Below are 21,864 nucleotides of genomic sequence, written 5' to 3' on the forward strand. Positions count from 1 at the left end.
CGTGTTGCACGTTGCCACTTACCTTTCCGCACTTTTTGGCACTCTCGTCGAAGCTCCTCGGCATCAGCATCAGCAGCAAGTTGAATGGATAGGGCTGTCAAACGCCCGATACACATCACTAACGCACGTGATAAAACTGTTTCAACCGGCAATCACGCATACACCTGTGCGCTCGATCCCGCGCGATCGGGGCGATAATAACCAACACCACGAAAACGTCGAATTTGACAACGTTGCACACACGACGGTACCAACTTCCGCGGCTTTGGATCCATATGCCTGAACCAGATTGCGACACGTTTCACTCACGAGCGTGCTCTTGAATTTTCTGCCCCAGCACGATGCGGGATGCGCGCAGTGATTGACCGGGTTAGTATAGCTGGCTGCCCCGGTCAGGCTCGACACTTTGATCTTTTTCTTACGCTATTTTAGCTACCTCGTGCACTGACACTCGACGTAAGCATCACGAACAACCTTGGCAAGGCCGACGCGCCCGATACCGCAATCGCGCTCAGGTGCGTACGCTCAACACTTAAAACGCGATCTCCGTGCGCAGGCAGATAGGACGACCGATTGACGACCGATCCTCGATGCCGCAGCTTCTCGACCACAACCGTGTAAATGCTCTGCCGTGCGGCTGGCCCACGGTGCTTACGATGCGCCTCCACTAGCGAACATCGAACAACGCGGTTCGCTTCCGGGGCTGTAAAGGACGTACCGGGATCCTGTTACGCGGACGATACTCCCTCAGGGGCCTTTGCGTAGAGCTGCAGCAGTCTGCGAGCGCCACCCCGAATTATGAACCAACCAGCCTAGGGCTATTATTGTACGACGAGCACCGTGCGAGTCACAACCGTTCCGGCACGCGAACGAGCATGAACTGTTTCACGGTGCGGAATCAACCCTCGGACGGTCTCGGCATCGACGTAGCGCGAGCTGCGCTCGCTCTCTCTGCAGGTCCGGAACACTACCAGAAACATACGGAATCGCGCGCTTCGGGAGCATAGAGAGTAACCGCGTTGCTGCACGCTAAGATGTTTTTTTTTTGTTCTTCAGCCCCACCCCGATCCGCACTATGGGCCCAATCCGTATCGGCAGCTCAAGAAAAGTTTAAACTTTTCTTGTCGAACTTTGGATACTGAAAGATAAAACAATGTTATGTTGAAATGAAGCTCGTTTTGTTTGTACTTGTTATTATAAAATACGCCAAATACTTACCACAACAATACTACAGGCTCATCTTCCGACCGGTTTCTCTGTGTACAGCAGCATGATACCGAAAGTTAAAAATAAAATTAAAAAAATCTATATCTTACTGTAATCATTATGCTAGATAAATTATAATCAATAAATAACAATAACAGGGTTACAGGGTTACAGGGCGCCGATACAGGGTTTTCCAGAGGTTCTCATAGTTGTTGGATACTTTAATGAAACTTTCTTATGCGAAATGAAATTCATATGATGGAAATTTGATTCGAAGGCACCCTTTTTGGACATGTGGAAATTCCTATTAGATTTGTCCTACAAGGGTTGGTATAGAGTCCAATTCCCAGTACATTAAGTTCATTTCACGGAAGAAAGAGCCAATAAAGTGACCCACAGCTATTAGAACTCCTGGAAAAACCTATAAATTAAATAAAATTGTGCAACTCACATGTTCACTTTAAAATGAAACCGATGCGATTGACAATTTAAGTTTAATCTATGTAATATAATGGTGCTTTCTATACACAACAGTATTGTCATCAAGTAGATCCTAGGGGATGTGGTTCCATTAAATGGAAAAAATATATCGTTGAACAAATTTATTGGTTTTAATGTTCTCCTCCCGTCTACTCAGGTATAAAGATATCTAATGCACAATAAAGTTTCATTTTGTAGTTCGATTTTTATGTTTTTTTTTTTTTTGTTATCGCTCTCGTTCCCTCCCTCTCTATCTCACTTTTCTTTCTTTACAGTTACATCTAAGTGGTTTAAGTTGTTTAGTCGTCTCTGCACATTGCCCCGCGATTCGTAATTTAACATCACATTCCCTAAACATTTCAAACCGGTGATAAACCGAAGGCTCTGTCATTTAAATCTACGGTACAGTTGTTTTAATATAAATCGATTCTTCCGATCCTCTTGACATCGAACCAAATCACCAATTGGGTTGCAAAACTACTCATGGTTGCAAAACTACTCATTGGAAACGGTATAACGGAAAGCTATTGAGGGAAAATAATTTTACTATTTGCTAGGTTTGTTGCTGTCGTTTGATTGATTTAGGTGGATTTAAATTTTTGAGAAGCATACGTATCTCACTCAGAATTTCGGGTCCATAGCATATTTATTTGAAAACATGTTATTCGTTTTGCTGAAGTAATTATCCAAATCGCGGTAAATAATGATGTAGCTGGATACCTAGTTAAATTGGTGGAGAAATTGTGCAAATTGATAAATGAAACATAAACGTAAAAGAAAAACAAGCGCCATACTATGTAATACAATGTGTAACAACAACCAAAGCACGGACAAAACTACCAAGGGATAATATCTATATCAAGTTAAACCGGGAAGATTAGTGTGTGTTTATGAATGATAAGTTCAAGTGTAACACAGATTGACTGAAATGCGTTCGAAAAGCCGCAGGTCGATAGGATGTTTCAGACACTCTTGCATCTGAATGTATAGCGTAATTTTAGTATAGTATGTAATTGTCCAATACTGAATCCAAAATAACTCCCATGGCCAACGGCCATCCGCACAACTCTTTTCGCCTTTTGCGTGAATATAATCATTTAAGGTAGCACAATTTTGAGATTCATTCCTCTGCACACAGAAAGAAGCAATGCTTCTCGTTTTGATTGAAACAGTCCCAACGAATGAATATCCTGTGCTCGGATAACGGACACCCGTCACGGATGTCGCCCACCCTGGGTAGCGGTACCCACCATTTCAATACATTCCGCCCCAGAGTGTAGGCAAGCTTGATATATAAGAACAGGATTGATCATGGTACAAACTTACACAGACCGCGGGCGTCACTAGCCTTCGTCACTTTCTACGATCGGCAACTGCCGCCGCCGCCGGAACAATCCGGCCGCAGTCGGCTCCTCGGCTGCTGTCCGCTCGCGAGCGTTCCGGCCGCATTGCGTGCCGAGGTGTCCCCGTACTGAATGCCACTGCCAATCCGTTCCGGATCGAGCTCCCCCGTTTCGATCTTCGCAAGGATGGTTTTGGAGCATTTCAGGAATGCCTCCTCTACGTTTTCACCCGTCTTGGCGCTCGTCTCTAGAAAGATGAGCTCGTTCTCCTGCGCAAAGTTGCTCGCCTCCAGGAACGTGACCTCGCGATCCTCTTCCAGATCTTTTTTGTTTCCCACGAGCAGTATGCAGATGTTCTGGCTTGCCAACGTACGCGCATCGTTCAGCCAGTTCCAGAGCACATTGAAGCTGTCCCGTGAGGTCGTATCGTACACCAGCAAAGCACCAGCAGCACCACGATAGTACGACCGCGTCACCGATCGAAAACGCTCCTGTCCAGCCGTATCCCAAATCTGTAGCTTTATCGATTTGCCGCCGACATTCACGATCCGGGATCCAAATTCGACCCCGATTGTATGTGAGCTGTCCTCCTTAACTGCACATTCGGGCCGCCGAGCATGAAAAAAATACGCACAGAAAATAAAACAAATCGAGATTGTTACTGCTCAAACTTAAGGTTCGAACGCGACTTAACGAGTGTGGCACTTCGAAGAACATCGCCCATCTGCTGATATTTACGCATTAGCGCTATACCGTTCCAGTTCATTGCGTTTCGCTGGCCTCGCTTTCCGGCCAGGGTCTACAGCGCTTCGTTTACTTACACTTGTTCTCGATAAAGTGATGAAGCAAGCAGGATTTGCCACTACCAGCACGGCCAATGATGAGAAACTTGAAAAGATAATCTGGAACATGCGGGTATCATAACGTAGGTGATGGAGAATATGAAGTAGAAGCAACAGGAAACACCATGTAAAAACACCCCCCAAAATAACAAAAAGGTTAACAGTGCATATTAATGAGTCGCTTTGTTGCTACTGCCAGCGAATCGGGGCAGAGGCAGCTTTGAGTGCGTGTAATATTTACCGTAGGACTCCGACATGTTTTCTGCACTTAAACCGTCGTCAGCTTCTGTTGGCAGCTTATTTGCGGGAGGATTAGCACCCGAAAAGAAGATAGAATATTACACTCTATTTCAAAACGCACTTTGCTTGTCGAGAGGAAACAATTACTGTTACTTTGCACAATATAAACCTTTCAGATGGAAACATTTATTTTTCTGTGTCTTTATTTTTCATTTTCGTGTTTCGTACCTTGACATTTAGCTCATTGGCCCGTACAACATGGCGAGGGTTTTTGACGTTCGAATGTCGCTGCATCTCGCTCATTTTCTCTACCCTTGCTTTACTTGCCTACAGTGCTCGTTTCAAAGTTAATGTGCATCTTGCAGATCATCTACAAATGCGCCATGCTGTACATTTCGGGTACATTGCAAGAGGTAGGAATGTTGTACTATTAAGGCCGGGCTGCATTGATCGTACTCTCTGGTGTATTTTCATTTTTCACTAGCGCAGCTGGCGGCAGCTGACCGAAGCATTTTTCCAAACAATTTGGAGCCGCTTCAAAAAATATGTAATTTTTCCATGTTTTTAACCTAATTTGGACAATAAAATTTTTGTAAAAGGTAGATGCACATGTCCTGTACTCATTGCATCCATTTTCATGTCAAAAAACGATGGAAAAACAACTTAATTTTGAGATCCGGCACGACCATTCCCTCGATGACCGAAAAAAAGCTTCGGTCAGCCGCCGCCAGGTGCGCTAGTGAAAATCAACAATACACCAGAGAGTACGATCAATGTAGCCCGGCCTTTAGGACAGTGCTGCAGTGTACGCTTATCCTGATGTGTTTTTTTGCTATTTTTTGGGCAACCACTTTAGACTGATTTTGATGCACCAGTTTTGTAGGAGAATGGGAACGACTAAAAACATCAGTATATTCACACGCCCTCATGCGCCTGAATGCATATCGACGGAAAATTGAAAACATCGATAGTACTAACTCAGTGAAGAACCGTAGTACACGCGCCAATATGCTCCGTAAGAACAGCAAGTCTTCGGCCGTTCAAATAGACATAGAGCGACAACGCCTCGCGCGATCAAAAATAGCTCAAAATTTCACTCCGCGTAGATTAAAGATGCTCATTTCCCAAGTGCCACAAATCCACTAAACAACCACTAAACGGATTCTAAATGACTCAAGTTCTCTACCTAAACGGATTATAGAAAGACTTCGTTTAGCAGACGGCAAACGACTCATGCATTCTAAAAATAGCAAAAAAGCTGGTGGCGCTCTCTGTTGATGGGATACCCCAACCAGTTGAGCTTCATCGCTTGGAGGAGAGCTTTCTCATTTCCTCTGTACTGTTGTATGATTTCGCATTGAAGCTATGCATCGCTAGAACTAGAACGGCGATACGATTGTTTAAATACTAAACTCCAACCGGTTGGTGTTGATACCCACGTATCTGATCACACGACCATTAATTTAGATTTTTGCTCAGAAAGTTAGAAGGCTAATATAGGTCATGATAAGATGAAACTTGTCGAAACACATTGCAAGAAAAGGATAGCAATATGATGATGAGTTGTAATACGCCATCTATTGATCAAACCAATGAAGCTGTGGAGCTTTCATTTTTTTCTATGGATATTCAATTTTCCAGTCGTTTAAGCTTAATCTGTGGCGCTTGGGTTGTCCCAGTCAACCTACTTGTTTTTTGTTTGAAAACATAAAAAATAGCTAAAATGTGCTCAAATTAATTTGTTTAAGTTTGGTTTTAATCTGACTCGTAATCAAACTGAATAAATCGATTGTTTCGGATGAAGCAGAAATGTCGCGCGAGACAAGTAGCACTGTTTGCAAAATTGAGCTACTTTTTAAAACATAGGAACCTTAGAGACAGCCTTTTTTGTGTATTTTCTATGACAAATTAAAAACCAATGTTTCACAAGTTGTATGGGTTAGATTCGATGCAAGCTCGCAAACGAGCATGAAAATAACAAACAAGCATATTTTGTTGCTTGGGAATAATAGTTCCAAACTTTCACTTCAACAAGGTTTATAATGATCGTTTTTTGTGGTACGCGAAACAATACGCTACAAATTATAACCTCTACCAAATGCACTCTTGATAAACAATGTTTGAATTATATTATACTAAACTAATCCTTCAGATCGCTGCAGTAAAACAATACCGTGCTTCGGCTGAAAATCAGCCACTGGAAAAGAAAGCGGTTGAAGTGATAGACTAAAAATAATTAAGTCATCACTATTCTGTTTTGGGAGCTTGTGTTCAACAATCGTAAGACGCACTGTTCCAGCACCAGAGGATACGGCCACAAGCAGTTGAGCAAAGTGGAAAGTGATCGTAGGAACTAAGTTAGATGAGCGACTAAAAGATGTCGTGGCACACGGAACTGTTGCTAAGTCTGGTTTTGTTGTCATCCGTTCCATCCGAGGCCAAAAATGTGTTGCTTCTATTGGGTAAGCAAGAAAAGGAAAAACAGACTGATGCAAAGAAAATATCGCTATACATTCTTCATCCTCTTTCCCGTAGCTGATGATGGCGGCTTCGAGATGGGCGCTTATCGGAACCGAATCGTGCAAACTCCTTTCTTGGATGCATTGGCGAAAGAGAGTCTCATCTTCAACAACGCGTATGCTTCGGTAAGCAGCTGCTCGCCGTCACGCGCCTCAATACTGACAGGCATGCCGGAGCACCAAAATGGCCAGTACGGACTGCACAATGGGGTGCACAATTTCAACTCCCTGCCGAAGGTACACAGCATTTCATCGGTGCTCGGAAAGGCCGGCATACGAACGGGTTTGATCGGAAAAAAACATGTCGGACCGGACGAAACGTACAAGTTTGACTACGAGCGCACCGAGGAACAGTACCCGATCAATCAGGTCGGACGTAACATTACGCAGATAAAGCTCTTCGTTAGAGAATTTCTGCAGCAAACCAAGTCAACCAGCAACGGGCCATTCTTCCTGATGGTATCGTTCCACGATCCACATCGATGCGGTCATGTGACGCCCCAGTATGGTAGCTTCTGTGAGCGATGGGGCTCGGGAGAGGAAGGAATGGGCTTGATTCCGGACTGGCATCCGATCTACTACGTGTGGGATGAGATCGATCTACCGTACTACGTGCCAGACACGCAACCAGCTCGATACGATCTAGCTGCACAGTACACAACCATCTCACGGCTTGATCAGGGTGTTGGTTTGGTACTGAAAGAGCTGCGCGATGCAGGCCTTGAGGACGACACGCTGGTCGTGTACACCTCCGACAATGGACCGCCAATGCCCGCGGCAAGAACCAATCTGTACGATCCAGGCATGGCGGAACCAATGTTCATACGATCACCAGAGAAGGGCGTTCGCCGCAACGAAGTGACGTACTCGATGACAAGCCATCTTGATCTCGTCCCGACGATCCTCGAGTGGTTTAACCTCACCCATCCGCAGCCGACCACACTAACCGGGCGGAGTTTACTGCCGCTCCTGTTCCAAGAGCCATCTAATCAACCGGATGATGCTGTGTTTGCTAGTCAGAGCTTCCACGAGATCACCATGGCCTACCCGATGAGAGCGATACGGACGAAGCGCTACAAGCTGATTCACAATCTTAACTATCAGCTACCGTTTCCGATTGATCAGGATTTCTACGTTTCCCCCACGTTTCAAGACATTCTCAATCGCACACTCGCAAATCAACCAGTTCCGTGGTACAAAACGCTTCGTACGTACTATCACCGTCCCGAGTGGGAGTTGTACGATCTGAAGATGGATCCGACCGAGTCGAGAAATCTGTTCGGGAAGAGCAGCATGAAGGACACATTCCAGCAGTTGAGTGAACGTTTGCAGAAGTGGCTGGAAGTAACAAAGGATCCGTTCCGCTGCGCTCCGGACGGTGTTCTACAGGACACCGGGGCATACCTCAACATTCCAACTTGTCTACCATTAGGACATTAGCATGAATAAGAATTGCCGTAGTGGGTAGGAAAACCGGTGCTATTGCCGGTAAAATTATGCTGTCCTCATACTCCCCAATCTAATTAATTTCTATATGCGCTGGTGCGTTGTTGTTTAAACGTTCAATTCAAACGAAACCGCTTTTTGGCTCCGTGCAGACTTGCAAACGTAACAACGTACCTAATTTAACAACATGTGTTTAATATTATTGGTAAATGAACAAAAATACTCTTATACAAACAAAAAATAAAAAAATCGTTCTTGGTTGTGTAGCTTTTTACCAATCGCGTGATGCATGCATTTATTGCATGATGCTAATAATAATTTCACATATGAAAATGAAGTGGGCAGTGTGTAGACGCCCTTACCGCTGTCAAAGACACATGTTCTAGAAACGTAAACAATGATGACAGTTTGATAGACTCACGTTTTCCGAAACATCTCCGGTGCGGTTTCGTTTAAAAATGGATAAATGTAAACTAATTAAAGAGGTAAGACACGCCGCAATACACGTTTCTGATTAAGGATATCATTCATCATCTGTTCATTAAACGCGACAGATTAACAAACTCCAAACGCTTCTGAAAACAAGACGCGTTGTCATCATCCACAAGTTGGTACGACTGAGCAAGCTGTTCACGGCGAAAGCTGCAACGAGTTCTGATCCGCGTGCCCAAAAAAAGGCGGAAAACTACGTGGCCATCCTTACCAACATTAAATCACTCTCACCTGCTACATTGTTGGAGAAAGTCATACAATATCAGCCAGCGAAAAATGGCCAGCCGGCGTATCCGCCCTCTATTGAACAGCGCAGCATTGCCCGGTTTATGGAAGATGAGAAGCTAGTTCGGCACCTCAAATCGCTCGAAGGTCAGTTTGGCAAAGGTGAAAATTCAAAGCTGCTTGAGGTCCTTAAGAAGAAGAGTAAGATAAAAACATCCGTGAACAAGCAGAAGAAAAAGGAAAGGATTGCGAAGCGGCTAGCAAAAGAGGAGAAAAAGAAGCAAAACACCGGAAAACAAAATGAAGCGTCCGATAACAAGAAAAAACTGAAACGTAAGCTGGATAACGATGGAACGGATGTTGTGCAACAAACAAGAATTGCTTCGTACGATTCATACGAATCGGACGACGGCTCTGAGCCGCGGAGCATTAAGCTGAATGAATCCGATCAATCTGATGAGGAAGAGCAGTTCGACCAACGAAGTTCTCCTAGCGTGTCCGTCAGTGAAAGTGATCCCGATTACGCCAGTGATGAAGATTCGGACGCTAATGCTTTGGAATCACGGAAAAATTATGTTTCTGTCGCTAAGCCGAAGAAAGCTATTGAGCAGGGAAGCAAACCGATCATCAGCGAACCTAAACTACCAGATAATCAAAGTCTTCCAGCGAAAAAGAAGGTTGTAAATTACAAAGCACCCGAGGACGACGACGAAGAAGACGGAGTTGAGCTGTTAACGGACAGCTTCTTCATTACGGAAACGGGAGAACGGTACGTGGCAGTCGCTCCAAAACTCAAACCTCGGGCAGAAGGAGATGAAGATTCGGAAGAAGAAGAAGAAGAAAGCTGGAAATTTGCCAATAAGCGGAAAAAACGAGAGCAGCAATGGCAAGAACAGGATAATGATGAAGGTACATTACCTACTTACTTGATTGATTGCTATTTGATTAACATTTAAATTTTTTTATATTGTTTGCAGAACTGGACGTTGGGCAGAACTATACGACGCACAGCAAAGCAAGTAACCTTGGCGGGAAAGGAAAGTTTGCCAATAGGAAGCAAATGTATAATCAATCGTCTAAAATTAACGACGATCTTCATCCGTCTTGGGCTGCCAAACAGGCTCAGCAAGGCATTAAACCTTTCGCTGGCAAAAAGGTGGTATTTGACGCAGAGGATGGTGATACAAACATGAAACCAGTTGGCACCAACCGATTTCCAAGTAAATCTGATAGACAAAGCGATCTTCATCCGTCTTGGGCGGCCAAACAGGCCCAGCAAGGAATTAAACCTTTTGCTGGCAAAAAGATTGTGTTTGACGGCGAAGATGGTGATACAAACATGAAACCCGTCGCCACCAACCGCTATCCCAACAAATCTGATAGTCAAAACGATCTTCATCCGTCTTGGGCGGCCAAACAGGCTCAACAAGGAATTAAACCTTTCGCTGGCAAAAAGATTGTGTTTGACGCAGAGGATGGTGATACAAACATGAAACCAGTTGACACCAACCGATTTCCAAGTAAATCTGATAGACAAAGCGATCTTCATCCGTCTTGGGCGGCCAAACAGGCTCAACAAGGAATTAAACCTTTCGCTGGCAAAAAGATTGTGTTTGACGCAGAGGATGGTGATACAAACATGAAACCAGTTGCCACCATGCGTTTTCCCAGTAAATCTGATAGACAAAGCGATCTTCATCCGTCTTGGGCGGCCAAACAGGCCCAGCAAGGAATTAAACCTTTCGCTGGCAAAAAGGTGGTGTTCGACGCGGATGATAATGATAATGAACGGGCAGAATTTACTTCCAACCAACCAAAAAGCGACAATTTCAATAGCAAATCACACCTTCATCCTTCGTGGGCGGCGAAGCAAGCGCGAAATGGAACTAAAATCTTTGATGGGAATGGTACGAGGAGCTTTCCACCAAAGCACACCTCAAACAGTGATCTTCACCCATCGTGGGCGGCTAAGCAAGCAAAGAGCGGAATTAAACCATTTGCCGGCAAAAAGATTGCATTAAATGATGATGATAATGACGGCAGTAACCACGCCGACCCAACCGTTATAAAACGAATGCATCCGGCAGATAATCGTAAAAACAACGATCTACACCCTGCAAAGCAGGCCCGGAATGCTGTACTACCTTTTAACAGTGGTAGATCAGCATACGGCAACGGTGTTCACAAGTCTCAAGCTGACAACTCTGACCTACATCCGTCCTGGGCTGCGAAACAGGCCCAGAGCGGAATCAAACCTTTCGCGGGTAAAAAAATTACGTTTGACGCCGAATAAATAATTTCGCTCGGTAAAGAAAGCGATCGTTCGCACTCTATTATCGAACAGTTAGTCGTCGTTTGTTAGACTTGTTTATATATATATATTCTAATGGCGTAATAGTCCACATATATTCTAATGTTCGTCTACAGCACGTCCGTTTGATAGACACTACGGGGTTTCGGTTTTGGTGGAACAGTTCGAAGTTGAGTGTGCAACTCCATAAGCAAGTCCGGTTTTTTACCGGCAATCCGTTCGAAACGCTTCATCGCAATAGGTAACAGAACTTCCGCCATGTAGGTTTTGTTTTTCGCCACAAAGTTCATCTGAAAGGTAAGTTGGTTTGTGTTATTTTTTTGTTATATTTCTCCCATTTCACCTACGTGTTTGTACTTACGTCTGCATTCAGCGAGTTGGGCGGTTTGATGGAATGTTGCGAAAGGAACAGCTCGCGAATGAGCATCTCCGAATCGCGCTGCAGCGAATCGTACTTCGCTAGATAGGCACAGCTTTCCGTGGTTTGCAGCAGATGGCGACAGAAACTAACCGTCGCCTGTGTTAGATTAATCCACGTGTCGCCCGTCACGTACGCCCGGAAGTCGATGCCCAGCACATCGAATTCTTTTAGCAGCGTGCGGAGACCGGTTTTCGTTTGCAGATTGTATGGTTGCCACGGGTCCTCGGTACGACCGATCGAATCGACCAGTCGGTATCGAGCTTCATCCAGCAGTTGGCCTAGCGTGCTACGCAACAGACCCTCCATGTGGTAGGACAGGTCGAGTCCTATTTCACGCAGCTTCAAGCAAGGCTCGCGCACACCTTCTACCACCTTCGCCACCATCTCGAGCTGCGTGTCCTTCGTAAGATAGTGCTTAATGAGCTGTGAGGCAAAGTACTGCAGTTCCATGTTGCACCACACGATCAGTGCACTAGTGCAGGATGCCTTTGCACTGAACGCACGCAGAAACTCGCTTGCCACAAGCGCCACGTCGCAGAAGAACAGCTCCGACACGGCCAAATTGTTGCGCCGTGCCTGGCGCTGCGAGGTGCGAATAGCGCTTGTACACACGCGCAGCAGGATCCCGCACGCTTCGCGTGACTTTTCCATCTCGACCAGCAGCTTCAGCGGTCGGCGACTCGAGCGCAGCGCTGCCTGTAGGCTGCGGCTCTGCGAGTTGGACAGCTCGTGCATTAGCACCGACGCCAGCGAACCTTTGAGCGTTTTGATCTTTTCCCCAATTTCCGCTGCACCGTGGAAGGTGCTGTCCTGGGCGAGGTGATCCTCACACTTTTGCAGCAGCGCCAGACAGTCCTCAAAGTGTCGCTGGGCTATTTCCGCCTGTATTTCCTCCGGCGCCGTCACAAGCCACTCAGGCGGTAGATTCTCCACGATGACGCGTCCCATTTCCGAGGCGGTCGGGCTAAGGGTGAGCAGCTCACTGTCGGTTGACTTTTGCGGTGCCTCGAACTTCAAGCTCGTCGGGGGCTGTGGGGCTTGCGCTTTCTTCGGCTTCTTCAGCTGGTGGAACTTGATGGCATGCTCAAACTTATCGATCCATTCCAGCTTGGCGGCTGAATTGATGCACTGAAACATGCGCGCTCCATCGCTCGTTATTACATTGATCGCGTTCTTGTTCACTCCATCCAAATCCTTGATGTTTATCACGGCAATCTTCTTCGTTTCGTATTCTGTTTGAAATTCAAGTTTTCTGAAAAAAAAGAAGGCAACCAGCGAATGTGAATCGGTTAAACACGCCTTAACGTAACGTCCACAGGTCAATCAAATACACGCTTACTTTTCATTTCGCACTTTCGCCAGCACCAGGACCTCGTTAAACAGGAACAAATGGATGCGACAGATGGGCCGATAGTCGTTGGAATCCAGCTCAATCAGACCACCTTCGTGAATGAAAACTTTATCATCCAGATTGCCCTTGTAACCGATGAGTGATTCCTTAATTAGCTGGATTGCCTTTCGGTTTTGTTGCTCCTCGTTCACGTTGGGATCTAGGCTTTGATCTTCGATGATGTTTTTTTGATCGTCGAGCATCGATTCGTCGCGAAGCGTTGTCAGTAGATTGCGTTGCTCGATCAGTATGTGCGACAGCTGGTACATCTCCGACTCCAGATCTAGTGAAAGCGGAAGAAAGTTACGCCAAATGTTTCATGTTGTACTTTGGACCAGCATTGGGGCTTACGTGAGATCTCTTTCGCCGTTTCGATAAACTGCATGTAATTTTCGTACACATGTTTTTTCAGCGTAGACGATACAGTCTCACTAAGAGATTGGATCTTTTGCTTTGTTTGCTGCAACTCCGGACCACCGACACAATCCTGCACCAGATTTTTCACATCTGTAAATAAAACCAACCAAAAGACATGGTTCTTGTTGTCGTCATCTGTGCGTAAGCAGCGATCCATTTTGCTGTGCTGTCCCTTTTACTTACACTTTTCAGCATTGAAGTTATCCTTCTCAAATACGGCTGTGCTTGCTTCAGGCATATTGGTTTTTGATTTTGCAAATGATTCACTAAAATATACAATTTTCTTAAATTCGCACTATCCGTAGCGATAAATCGACATTTCTTTTGTGGGTGTTTTGTTGTGACAGTTCGTTTGGCGTATCTTGCAATCAGAGTGACCAGAAATAACAATTTATCTGTATTCCTACCGATTTTTTATATGCCTACCGATTCACAGATGACCGCACCTAAAACTACCGATTTTCCATTTATCCTACCGAAAATCAAAGATATTTGATTTTTCAGTCGTTTATGCTTGGGATGCTTTTTCAAGGATTGCTAACCTCATTTGTTACTTATTGCGCTGATGCACGTTTGTTTGCCTGGCACTTTTTATTTTTATCCGTTAAAATTTAATGTTCATAATAAGTAGAAAATGTCAGTAGCGTGGATTCCGAGAATTGCTCATCAAAGAAAATCATTTAAATTTGAATTTGAATCTTGCTGTCGGCGGTTAAAGCTTACCCGACAGAGCGTTTCTACATACACCGAGACTGCAGCTGAGAGATGGCTGTGAGAGAATTGACAACCGGTTTCTCACGCCGGTGTGTTTACAAGCTCCGGAAAGCGCCGAGATGAGACTTTTAAAATGATGTTGAAAAAATCCATTTGAATCGCTAAAATGAAGTCAAAAAAAATTCTTTTACTTTTTAGTAATATTCCTACGATTGTTAGGCTGCAAAAATTCAAACTATAATTGATCGTTCGCCATAAACTGCCAATTTATTTTTTTCTCAGCTTCATCGTTCTTTGCATGCCGAGGAGATTTCTCTCATCGAAAATGCTGTCAGTCGCTGTCAATGCATGCTGTCAGATATTTTCTCAGGTGCTTTCTCGGTGTATTTAGAAACGCTCACAGACAAAGAGAATGAAATTTTCAGGCGAGGGTTAAGTATACTTCTATAGAAACACACGGTGGGGGTCCGGCCCAAGATCGGATCCGAAGTCCGTTGTTTTGGGCTAAAAATGGCGGAAGGGGCGCTACCACGAAAAGAACGCGCTCTATTGCATGTCTTTAAAATGCACGAGGCGCTCTCGCTGAAAAGAACGCTCGATCGCGTTGTTTCATTGTATTTTCCTCATATCCCTTCCTTTCCGTTTCTTTCAGCTTGCGCTGCGCTGAATTGGTACTCCACTTGATTCCAGCGAGTTGCGCTGCGCTGGACTGAAACCCCTTCCGCTCTTTTCTTTCTTAGCGCGCTATGCGCTTCCCTTGATACGGACTTGGTGTACCCGTATCAAAAGAAAAACTTTAACACATTAAACTTGGTTTATAAATATTTTATCACTTTTATTGCAAATAAAAGCACATTTCAATTCATAGCTTCACACAATCTTGCTTCAAACCTGGTCCGCAGGTCAGGCGAGCTTTTTGGCGGCCACCGTCGCAAAACCGTCGCAAAACGCCAAAACCGACGTAACAAGTACTGCAAACCGCCGTCGCCAGCGAGCGAAACTCGCAACGATTTCGAGGCGCTAGCGACGTCGGTTTTGACGTTTTGCGACGGTTTTGCGACGGTGGTCGCCAAAAAGCTCGCCTTGCCCTGTGGGCAAAGTGACCAAAAATACCGATGTATATATATATACATATATATATATATATATATATATATATATATATATATATATATATATATATATATATATATATATATATATATATATATATATATATATATATATATATATATACATATATATATATATATATATGTATATATCTAGGGTTTGAAGTAAAAAATCTCAATTTTTTAATCATTGAACTACAAAACTAAGCCAAACAATTAAATCTAAAATTTAAATAATTCAGCGAAAATCAAATGACAGCACGTACGATTAAATCGTATCCAATGGAGCACTGCTGCGTCCCTAAGCGGTCGCGTGGTGCCTCGAGAAAAAGAACTTGTCACCACTGAGAAAAAATGTGCATCTTAGAATTGGCTTAGAATTCCAATTTTCAGATCGACACTTCAGAAAAATCTTCATTTGTGTAACCGCTTAACCAAATCTAATCCATATCCTAGATAAAGGATGCATATTCTCGTGAGATGGAACATTCATTTTGCACATTAGCCCCCCCCCCCCCGATCCCGCTTAACAGTTCTTTCGCTTTTACTTCTTTTAAGTTTCGAGTTTTAACCTACCGAAAACTACCGATAAAATTTTTATGCGCCTACCGAAAGCCGCCAAAATAATCTGGCCACACTGCTTGCAATCATGCCAGCGTTACGTTGGGTTACGCTGCGTTACACATAGGAGATACAGGGTGTCTCTATCCTTTTCATTGATTTAAACAGTACCGAACAGCGAGCTCACTGGAAGCCTATCCCATTTTGTGTTTATTGCTCTCTACAAATTTATGAAAATATATTTAGTTGAAATGATTTAGGCATGGTTTTAATCGACGCAACTTTCCAATGCGTGGTCCGTTATTTGCCGTTGCACTTATGATATAAAGCATAGGCCAATGATAGTTATGAAATTTATTTTTTATTCTTTGATGTAAAACAGGTTTAAAAAACATTCACATTCTTCATTTGACCAAACGTCTGCTGTACTACAATTAACTACTTCGTTGTGTGATTTAGCTTGGGTAATGGGATAAATTCACGATCACTTTCACGCAATACGCCTGGAGGAAAGAACCCTAGCAGTGCCGCTGCATGCTCCTTCAGCAGCTTTATCCTTTCTTCCTCCAGAATTTGCTGTCTTCGATTTTCTGCTTGTTTTTGTCTTTCTTCTTGCTCCATCAAACTCTTCACTTCTTCCGTCCTTATCTTTCTTCTCTCTTCGAGCAATTCATGAACTGCACGCCTATATTCCATCATCTTACGACGACGCTTCTCGTTGGACATAATGTCGATACGATCTCGCTCAGCCCACGCCTGAATTTGCTGCTCCTGGAACCGTTTTTCTTCCTCTGCTTGCAACTCCCTTTGACAATTATTCTCGGAAAGCTGTTGCTCGAGGTCCAGTCGTATCGCAATTCTTTTCCGAATCTGTTCCTCCAACTGTTGCTGACGCTGAATCTCTTCTTTCTCGTTCCGCTCCGCCATGTATAGCTCTTGCAGCATTTCTTCGCGATTTCTTTGCTCATTCTAAAATTTTAAGAATTAAATTAGTTTGTCACAAGTTAAATAGGTCACAATTTCCCATATTAAACCGATACGTACTATTTCTTTTTCCAAGGACGCTTTCATGGCCTCATTAAGCTGCATTCGTTTCTGGTCAATTTCTTCCTTTTGCGTTTGTTCCATTTGTTTCAACATATCCTTTTCTTGGACATATTTTCGTATCCGCTCGTTTTCTTCCTCATCCAGTAGTAATTGTCGAGCTTTCCACGTTTCCTTGGCCTCCTGAAAATGTTCCATTTCTTGACGCGTGCAACGTTGTTGTTGCAGCTTCCGTTGAACTGCTTCCAAATGTTCATCTTGTATCTTCTTCACCACTGCATCCAAATATGTTTTCTCCATAAGGAACTCTTCATACAGACATTTCTTTTCTAAGCGCCCATCATGCATTTGTTGCTGTAGTGCCGAACGAAGAATTCGCTTTTCATTTTCCTCGCTCGCTTGCTTTTGCTGCATGTATGCTATGTTTTCGTCCTTCAGCCTTTGCATTTCATCCATCTCTTTACGGGCCTGCAACCGTTCAGCTTTCTTTCGCAGTTCTGCTTCCGCTAGTTGGGCAGCGATACCTTTTGCTACATATGCAGCGCGCAGTTTTGACTCAAGTTCCCGCATTTCTTGATTCGACTCGCGTAGCTGCTGTCGTAGCTTTTCTTCGTTGATTTTTTGACGATTTGCTTCCTGCAAACGCCGTGTCTGTTCCTGTTCTTCTATCAACCATTGTCGCCGTTGTGCCTCTTGCTTAAGAGCGATTCGCTGCTGGTCTTTTTCTCGCTCGCGGATTGCCTGTTCTGCGGCCTGTTTCGTCCATTTTTCCAAACAATTGCGCTCTATTTGATTCAAATCTTTTGATAATTTGCATTGAGCCGGTTGCTTTCAACGGCTCGGCTGAGAGCATTTTGTTTCAACTGTTGTTGTTTATGGCGTGTGGGATGCTACGGCAAACAAAAGATAAGTGTAAATTTTCAGCGATGTTAAAAAAACTCATACCCTACAATTACCATTGTTTTATAAAAATTAACTTTGGATTAATTTATATGAACACCAAACCTCATTTGGTTCATTCAGAAAACTACACATCGTTTTACTGATTTCTATGGCAACATTTGTTAGCGCATTGCTATCTCTGCTTTGACAGCCGTAGTCAATGTGTGTGTATGTGTTTTGTTTTATTTACCTGGCAAGTGTTGCCAGATTCATTTTCTTAACCTTAAACGACATGTAAGGCAACACGGGGCAAAGTGGACATACAGTACACTCATTATTTAGCATTTATTACATCGGTTAAATAAACTAAAAGACAATGAAAACGTTTATTGGAGTGCTACAGGGTTTTCTAATTGAATAAATAACGATTGCCACTGTTCTCAAGACGTTTTATTTCGATGTCAATATTTTCCACAGCTTACTACTCAAGTGCCACAAATCCACTAAACGACTACTAAACGGGTTCTGAACGACTCAAGTTCTCTACCTAAACGGAATATAGAAAGACTTCGTTTAGCAGACGGCAAACGACTCATGCATTCTAAAAATAGCAAAAAAGCTGGTGGCGCCATCTGTTTGTGCGATACCCCAACCAGTTGAGTTTCATCGCTTGCAGGAGAGCTTTCTCATTTCCTCTATACTGTTGTATGGTTTCGCATTGAAGTTATGCATCGCTAGAACTAGAACGGCGATACGATTGTTTAAATACTAAACTCCAACGGAAACCACCAGCACTGAAGCAAGTGAGTTTTGAGTAATGGTTGTTGGTGTTGATACCCATGTATCTGACCACACGAACATTCATATAGATTTTTGCTCGGAAAGTTAGAAGGCTATATAGGTCATGATTAGTGTTGGGTCAAGTAGTTCTTTTGGAAGAGCGGAGGGCTCCGCTCTCGCTCTTTAAAATGTGCGGTGCGTTTGAGGTGGCTCCGCACGGAGCGCTGCACACAGGAGCGATTGTGCGATGCACTCCCAGGAGCAAAATTTCGCACCACAAGCAGCGCTGCACGCAGGGCTGCGTATGTACGATGCACTTCCAGGAACGAAATTTCTCTCCCGCTCCCAGGAGTGCTGCTGGATAAGTTGAAACAATGAGCTAGAAGATGTGCGTTTGAAAGCTTCGCACAGAAAATGATTTAAAGCCTTGCCGAATGTGAGCGGAATGCGCCAATTATTTTTACTCACCTGTTTGAAAGAAAATATTTTCTTATGGGTCGAGTGACAATGGTTTATACCACGTAATACATACATAATTGTCCTTTGCGGGCTGGATTTAAACTAAAATTTATTTTGAATATGTTTGGTGTGGTATGTGTTTATATGAGTTCGTATATGTTTATTATAAATTCAAATTGAATACAGTAATAGAAGTACAGTACAGTTTGTACAGTATTTATATCTTAGCTCATATCAGCCTCTAACTTCCACATTCTCCTTTTTTCTTAAATTTTGTCTAGTTTAATAAACAAAATTTTGCTTAGCTTACTTGAATGTAATCTATTTCGTTTATTTCAGTGAAGTGCGAAACTTCACTGCTGGGAGCGCATCGCACATTCGTTATTGCGTGCAGCGCTCAGTAAAGTGCGAAACTTCGCTCCTGGGAGCGCATCGCACAATCCCTCCTGTGTGCAGCGCTCCGTACGGAGCTACGTCTTTTCCTTTGGGTTGTGCGGGAGTGCGCACAATAAGATGAGCGGAGCGATTCAGGTAGTTCTTTCGCTCTTGACCCAACACTAGTCATCTACCACCAAGATCTGTGCCAGTGGCGGCTCCATGCCAGCTTGCGCAAAACACTTCGACGCGCACCACCGTACCCTACATTCCTACATTCTACCCTATTAGCGTAAGTCATATTGCTCATATTGCTGTCCTTTTCTTTCAATCTGTTTTGACGAGTTTCCGAGCAAAAATCTGTATGAATGGTCGTGTGGTCAGATACATGGGTCCTTTGGTGATCCAGGCAATATCAGCGACCCTACAAATAAATAAACAGAACCTACGAAGGCATGACGTGCAGAACGCACTTTTGAAGTCGTGCCAGAATTCACCCATCTTGGAAAAAGGTCAGCAATGACAATAGCTTGGTAGCAGAGTTGCGCGCAACGATGCTGGCTGCCAACCGGTCTTTCTACAGCCTGAAAAATCAGTTCACCTCAAAGAACCTGTCGCGACGGACGAAGCTGCGACTATTAGTACCGGTACTCACATACGCCTCTGAGACATGGATACTGTCCAAATCTGACGAAACCCTCTTAGCCGCGTTCGAGAGGAAGATGCTCAGAAAGATACTTGGCCCCGTATGTGTGGAAGGACAATGGAGGAGCCGGTATAATGACGAGCTATACGAGATGTACGGCGACCTTACTGTTGTGCAGCGTATCGAGCTCGCCAGGCTGGCCATGTTGTACGTATGGAAAAGGACGAAACGTTGTACGCCCGTAAAGTCTTTTTAGGCCGTCCACAAGAACGGAGGTAGGCCCAAATTGAGGTGGCAAGTTGGCGTCGAGGCGTCCGCCATTAAGGCCGGGATAACGGACTGGCAGACGAAGGCGCGAGACCGTGAGCAGTTTGGACACTCCTGAGACAGGCCAAGACCATAAATCTGTTGAAGCGCCGGATAAGAAGAAGAAGAAGCGATACTTCTAATACCTCATACAATGCAGAATCCAAAGTATTATTTAAATTTCGCGCACTAACAGCGAACGTTGTTTCAGCTTACAGAACAACATTTCCCTTTAGGAAATTACTCCTAGGAATGTCCACGACTCTAGTTTGTTTGAGGGATTTGTTGATTGGCCACTTTTTCAACCATGTCAAAATTCAACTTTTTGATCTTTGTAATCTCATAGAATCTCTCATCTATTCTTGAACAATGTCATATTGCCTCTTCTTTTTGTTGATTAAAAAGCCAAGTCGTAGCCAGATATTGGGTTTCGTAAAGTGCCCAATCAGCGTCGAGCAAGTATTAGCATAATAAATGGCTGCTATGTTGACCGGTGTTTAATCGCATATGTCCATGATTTCTCTAGGTTTTGGATGGATTATATATACCCTTATATTAGGTTTAGAATAACCTTATTTTAGGTATTTTATGAAATCTATTCATCACTTTTTGATGTAAGAAGTCAAATAATTCAACAAATCTGTGTCCATCTTTCCCGCTTGGGTGTCAGGATAATTACATTTCTGGTGGAAACAATATTTTTTATTGCTTTTATTGCCGTTCTTTCGCCAGGTTTTAGTTTGGATACTGTATTGTTGAATTATTTAATTATTTTATTATGATCTAGTTACGCTAATTACTTGTATAATGTATTTATGAGAAGTATCCATCTTACTACTTTCTCTCTACAGTGGAACCCCTCATAACAAGTTTAAACTGTTCCAATGACTCACTCGTTATGCGGGAGACTCTTTTTCATAGAATTTGTATGAAAAGTTCAATTGGTATGAATTGTATGAATTGGTTCCAGATCAAGAAAAGTGCAGTTTCATAAAGATTATATCCATCCCAACCATGCAGAACACCACCAAATGGCAACAGTAATCCATTGATCAATTCTTAGTATCGAAATGTTTGCGTTCATGATCAAGTAGATCAAGAATACATGCAAGAACACACTCAACAATACATCTCACACTTGAGTGAAACACAAGCTTCTTAGGGAGGTACACTACCGAATAGTGCCGAATAGTGCCTCCAATATTGTCAAATAAGAAGGAAAGAAATGGAGCATTTCGACTGAAGATACTACCTCACTTACTCCACCTTTCGATAAGCGCAGCAAAACTCTCAGCTCCGTTATCTGATCTGAAAAGAGTTATCTAGTAGTGGAGTGGACGCGCCTCCGTCCTGCCCCGGCTTTTTCAATTTTTGTATGACTTCGTGAGTTTTGGGCTGGCAGGGAATGTTAATGGGTCACCTGCCTTGCACTTTTTCTCCACACTTAAACCTGCCTCTTTTGGAAATAGAAAACTGACTCAACTTCTTGAAACTCACACAATGATCACGTATTTCTTACCGGGAACAAAAATGAAATTGCTCGTTATGCGAGATTTTCCTCGTTAAGAAGGGTATTCGTTGAGCATTTAGATTTGCTCGTTATGCTAAAAATTCGTTATAAGGGGTACTCGTTATGAGGGGTTCAACTGTACA

General features: G+C 43.7%; 5 protein-coding genes across 5 annotated transcripts; 2 read left to right on the forward strand and 3 right to left on the reverse strand.

Annotated features, from left to right (window-relative positions):
* Positions 1-1,791: 1,791 nt before the first annotated feature.
* LOC120895771 (ras-related protein Rab-4B) lies at positions 1,792-4,359 on the reverse strand. The gene is made up of 3 exons (XM_040299373.1): positions 4,113-4,359; positions 3,851-3,931; positions 1,792-3,624 (listed from the first exon to the last, which is right to left on the reverse strand). The coding sequence occupies exons 1-3, from the start codon at positions 4,126-4,128 to the stop codon at positions 3,047-3,049; spliced, it is 675 nt and encodes a 224-aa protein (XP_040155307.1). The 5' UTR covers positions 4,129-4,359; the 3' UTR covers positions 1,792-3,046.
* Positions 4,360-6,232: 1,873 nt separating this feature from the next.
* LOC120893958 (N-sulphoglucosamine sulphohydrolase) lies at positions 6,233-8,350 on the forward strand. Its single transcript, XM_040296217.1, has 2 exons — positions 6,233-6,573; positions 6,647-8,350. The coding sequence occupies exons 1-2, from the start codon at positions 6,489-6,491 to the stop codon at positions 8,068-8,070; spliced, it is 1,509 nt and encodes a 502-aa protein (XP_040152151.1). The 5' UTR covers positions 6,233-6,488; the 3' UTR covers positions 8,071-8,350.
* A 97-nt stretch (positions 8,351-8,447) lies between these two features.
* Positions 8,448-11,140, forward strand: LOC120893956. Its single transcript, XM_040296215.1, has 3 exons — positions 8,448-8,561; positions 8,631-9,702; positions 9,771-11,140. Exons 1-3 carry the CDS (start codon positions 8,535-8,537, stop codon positions 11,084-11,086), a joined length of 2,415 nt encoding a protein of 804 aa, XP_040152149.1. The 5' UTR covers positions 8,448-8,534; the 3' UTR covers positions 11,087-11,140.
* Positions 11,122-13,684, reverse strand: LOC120893957 (exocyst complex component 8). The gene is made up of 5 exons (XM_040296216.1): positions 13,516-13,684; positions 13,267-13,422; positions 12,865-13,198; positions 11,466-12,777; positions 11,122-11,394 (listed from the first exon to the last, which is right to left on the reverse strand). The coding sequence occupies exons 1-5, from the start codon at positions 13,568-13,570 to the stop codon at positions 11,215-11,217; spliced, it is 2,037 nt and encodes a 678-aa protein (XP_040152150.1). The 5' UTR covers positions 13,571-13,684; the 3' UTR covers positions 11,122-11,214.
* A 2,374-nt stretch (positions 13,685-16,058) lies between these two features.
* Positions 16,059-17,722, reverse strand: LOC120908070 (meiosis-specific nuclear structural protein 1-like). Its single transcript, XM_040319135.1, is given in 4 exon segments — positions 16,059-16,688; positions 16,764-17,569; positions 17,572-17,653; positions 17,714-17,722. Coding segments are annotated over 4 exon segments (1,428 nt in total). The 3' UTR covers positions 16,059-16,157.
* Between the last annotated feature and the right edge of the window lie 4,142 nt (positions 17,723-21,864).

The sequence above is a fragment of the Anopheles arabiensis genome, chromosome 2 (assembly GCF_016920715.1).
Source record: "Anopheles arabiensis isolate DONGOLA chromosome 2, AaraD3, whole genome shotgun sequence".
NCBI lineage: Eukaryota > Metazoa > Arthropoda > Insecta > Diptera > Culicidae > Anopheles > Anopheles arabiensis.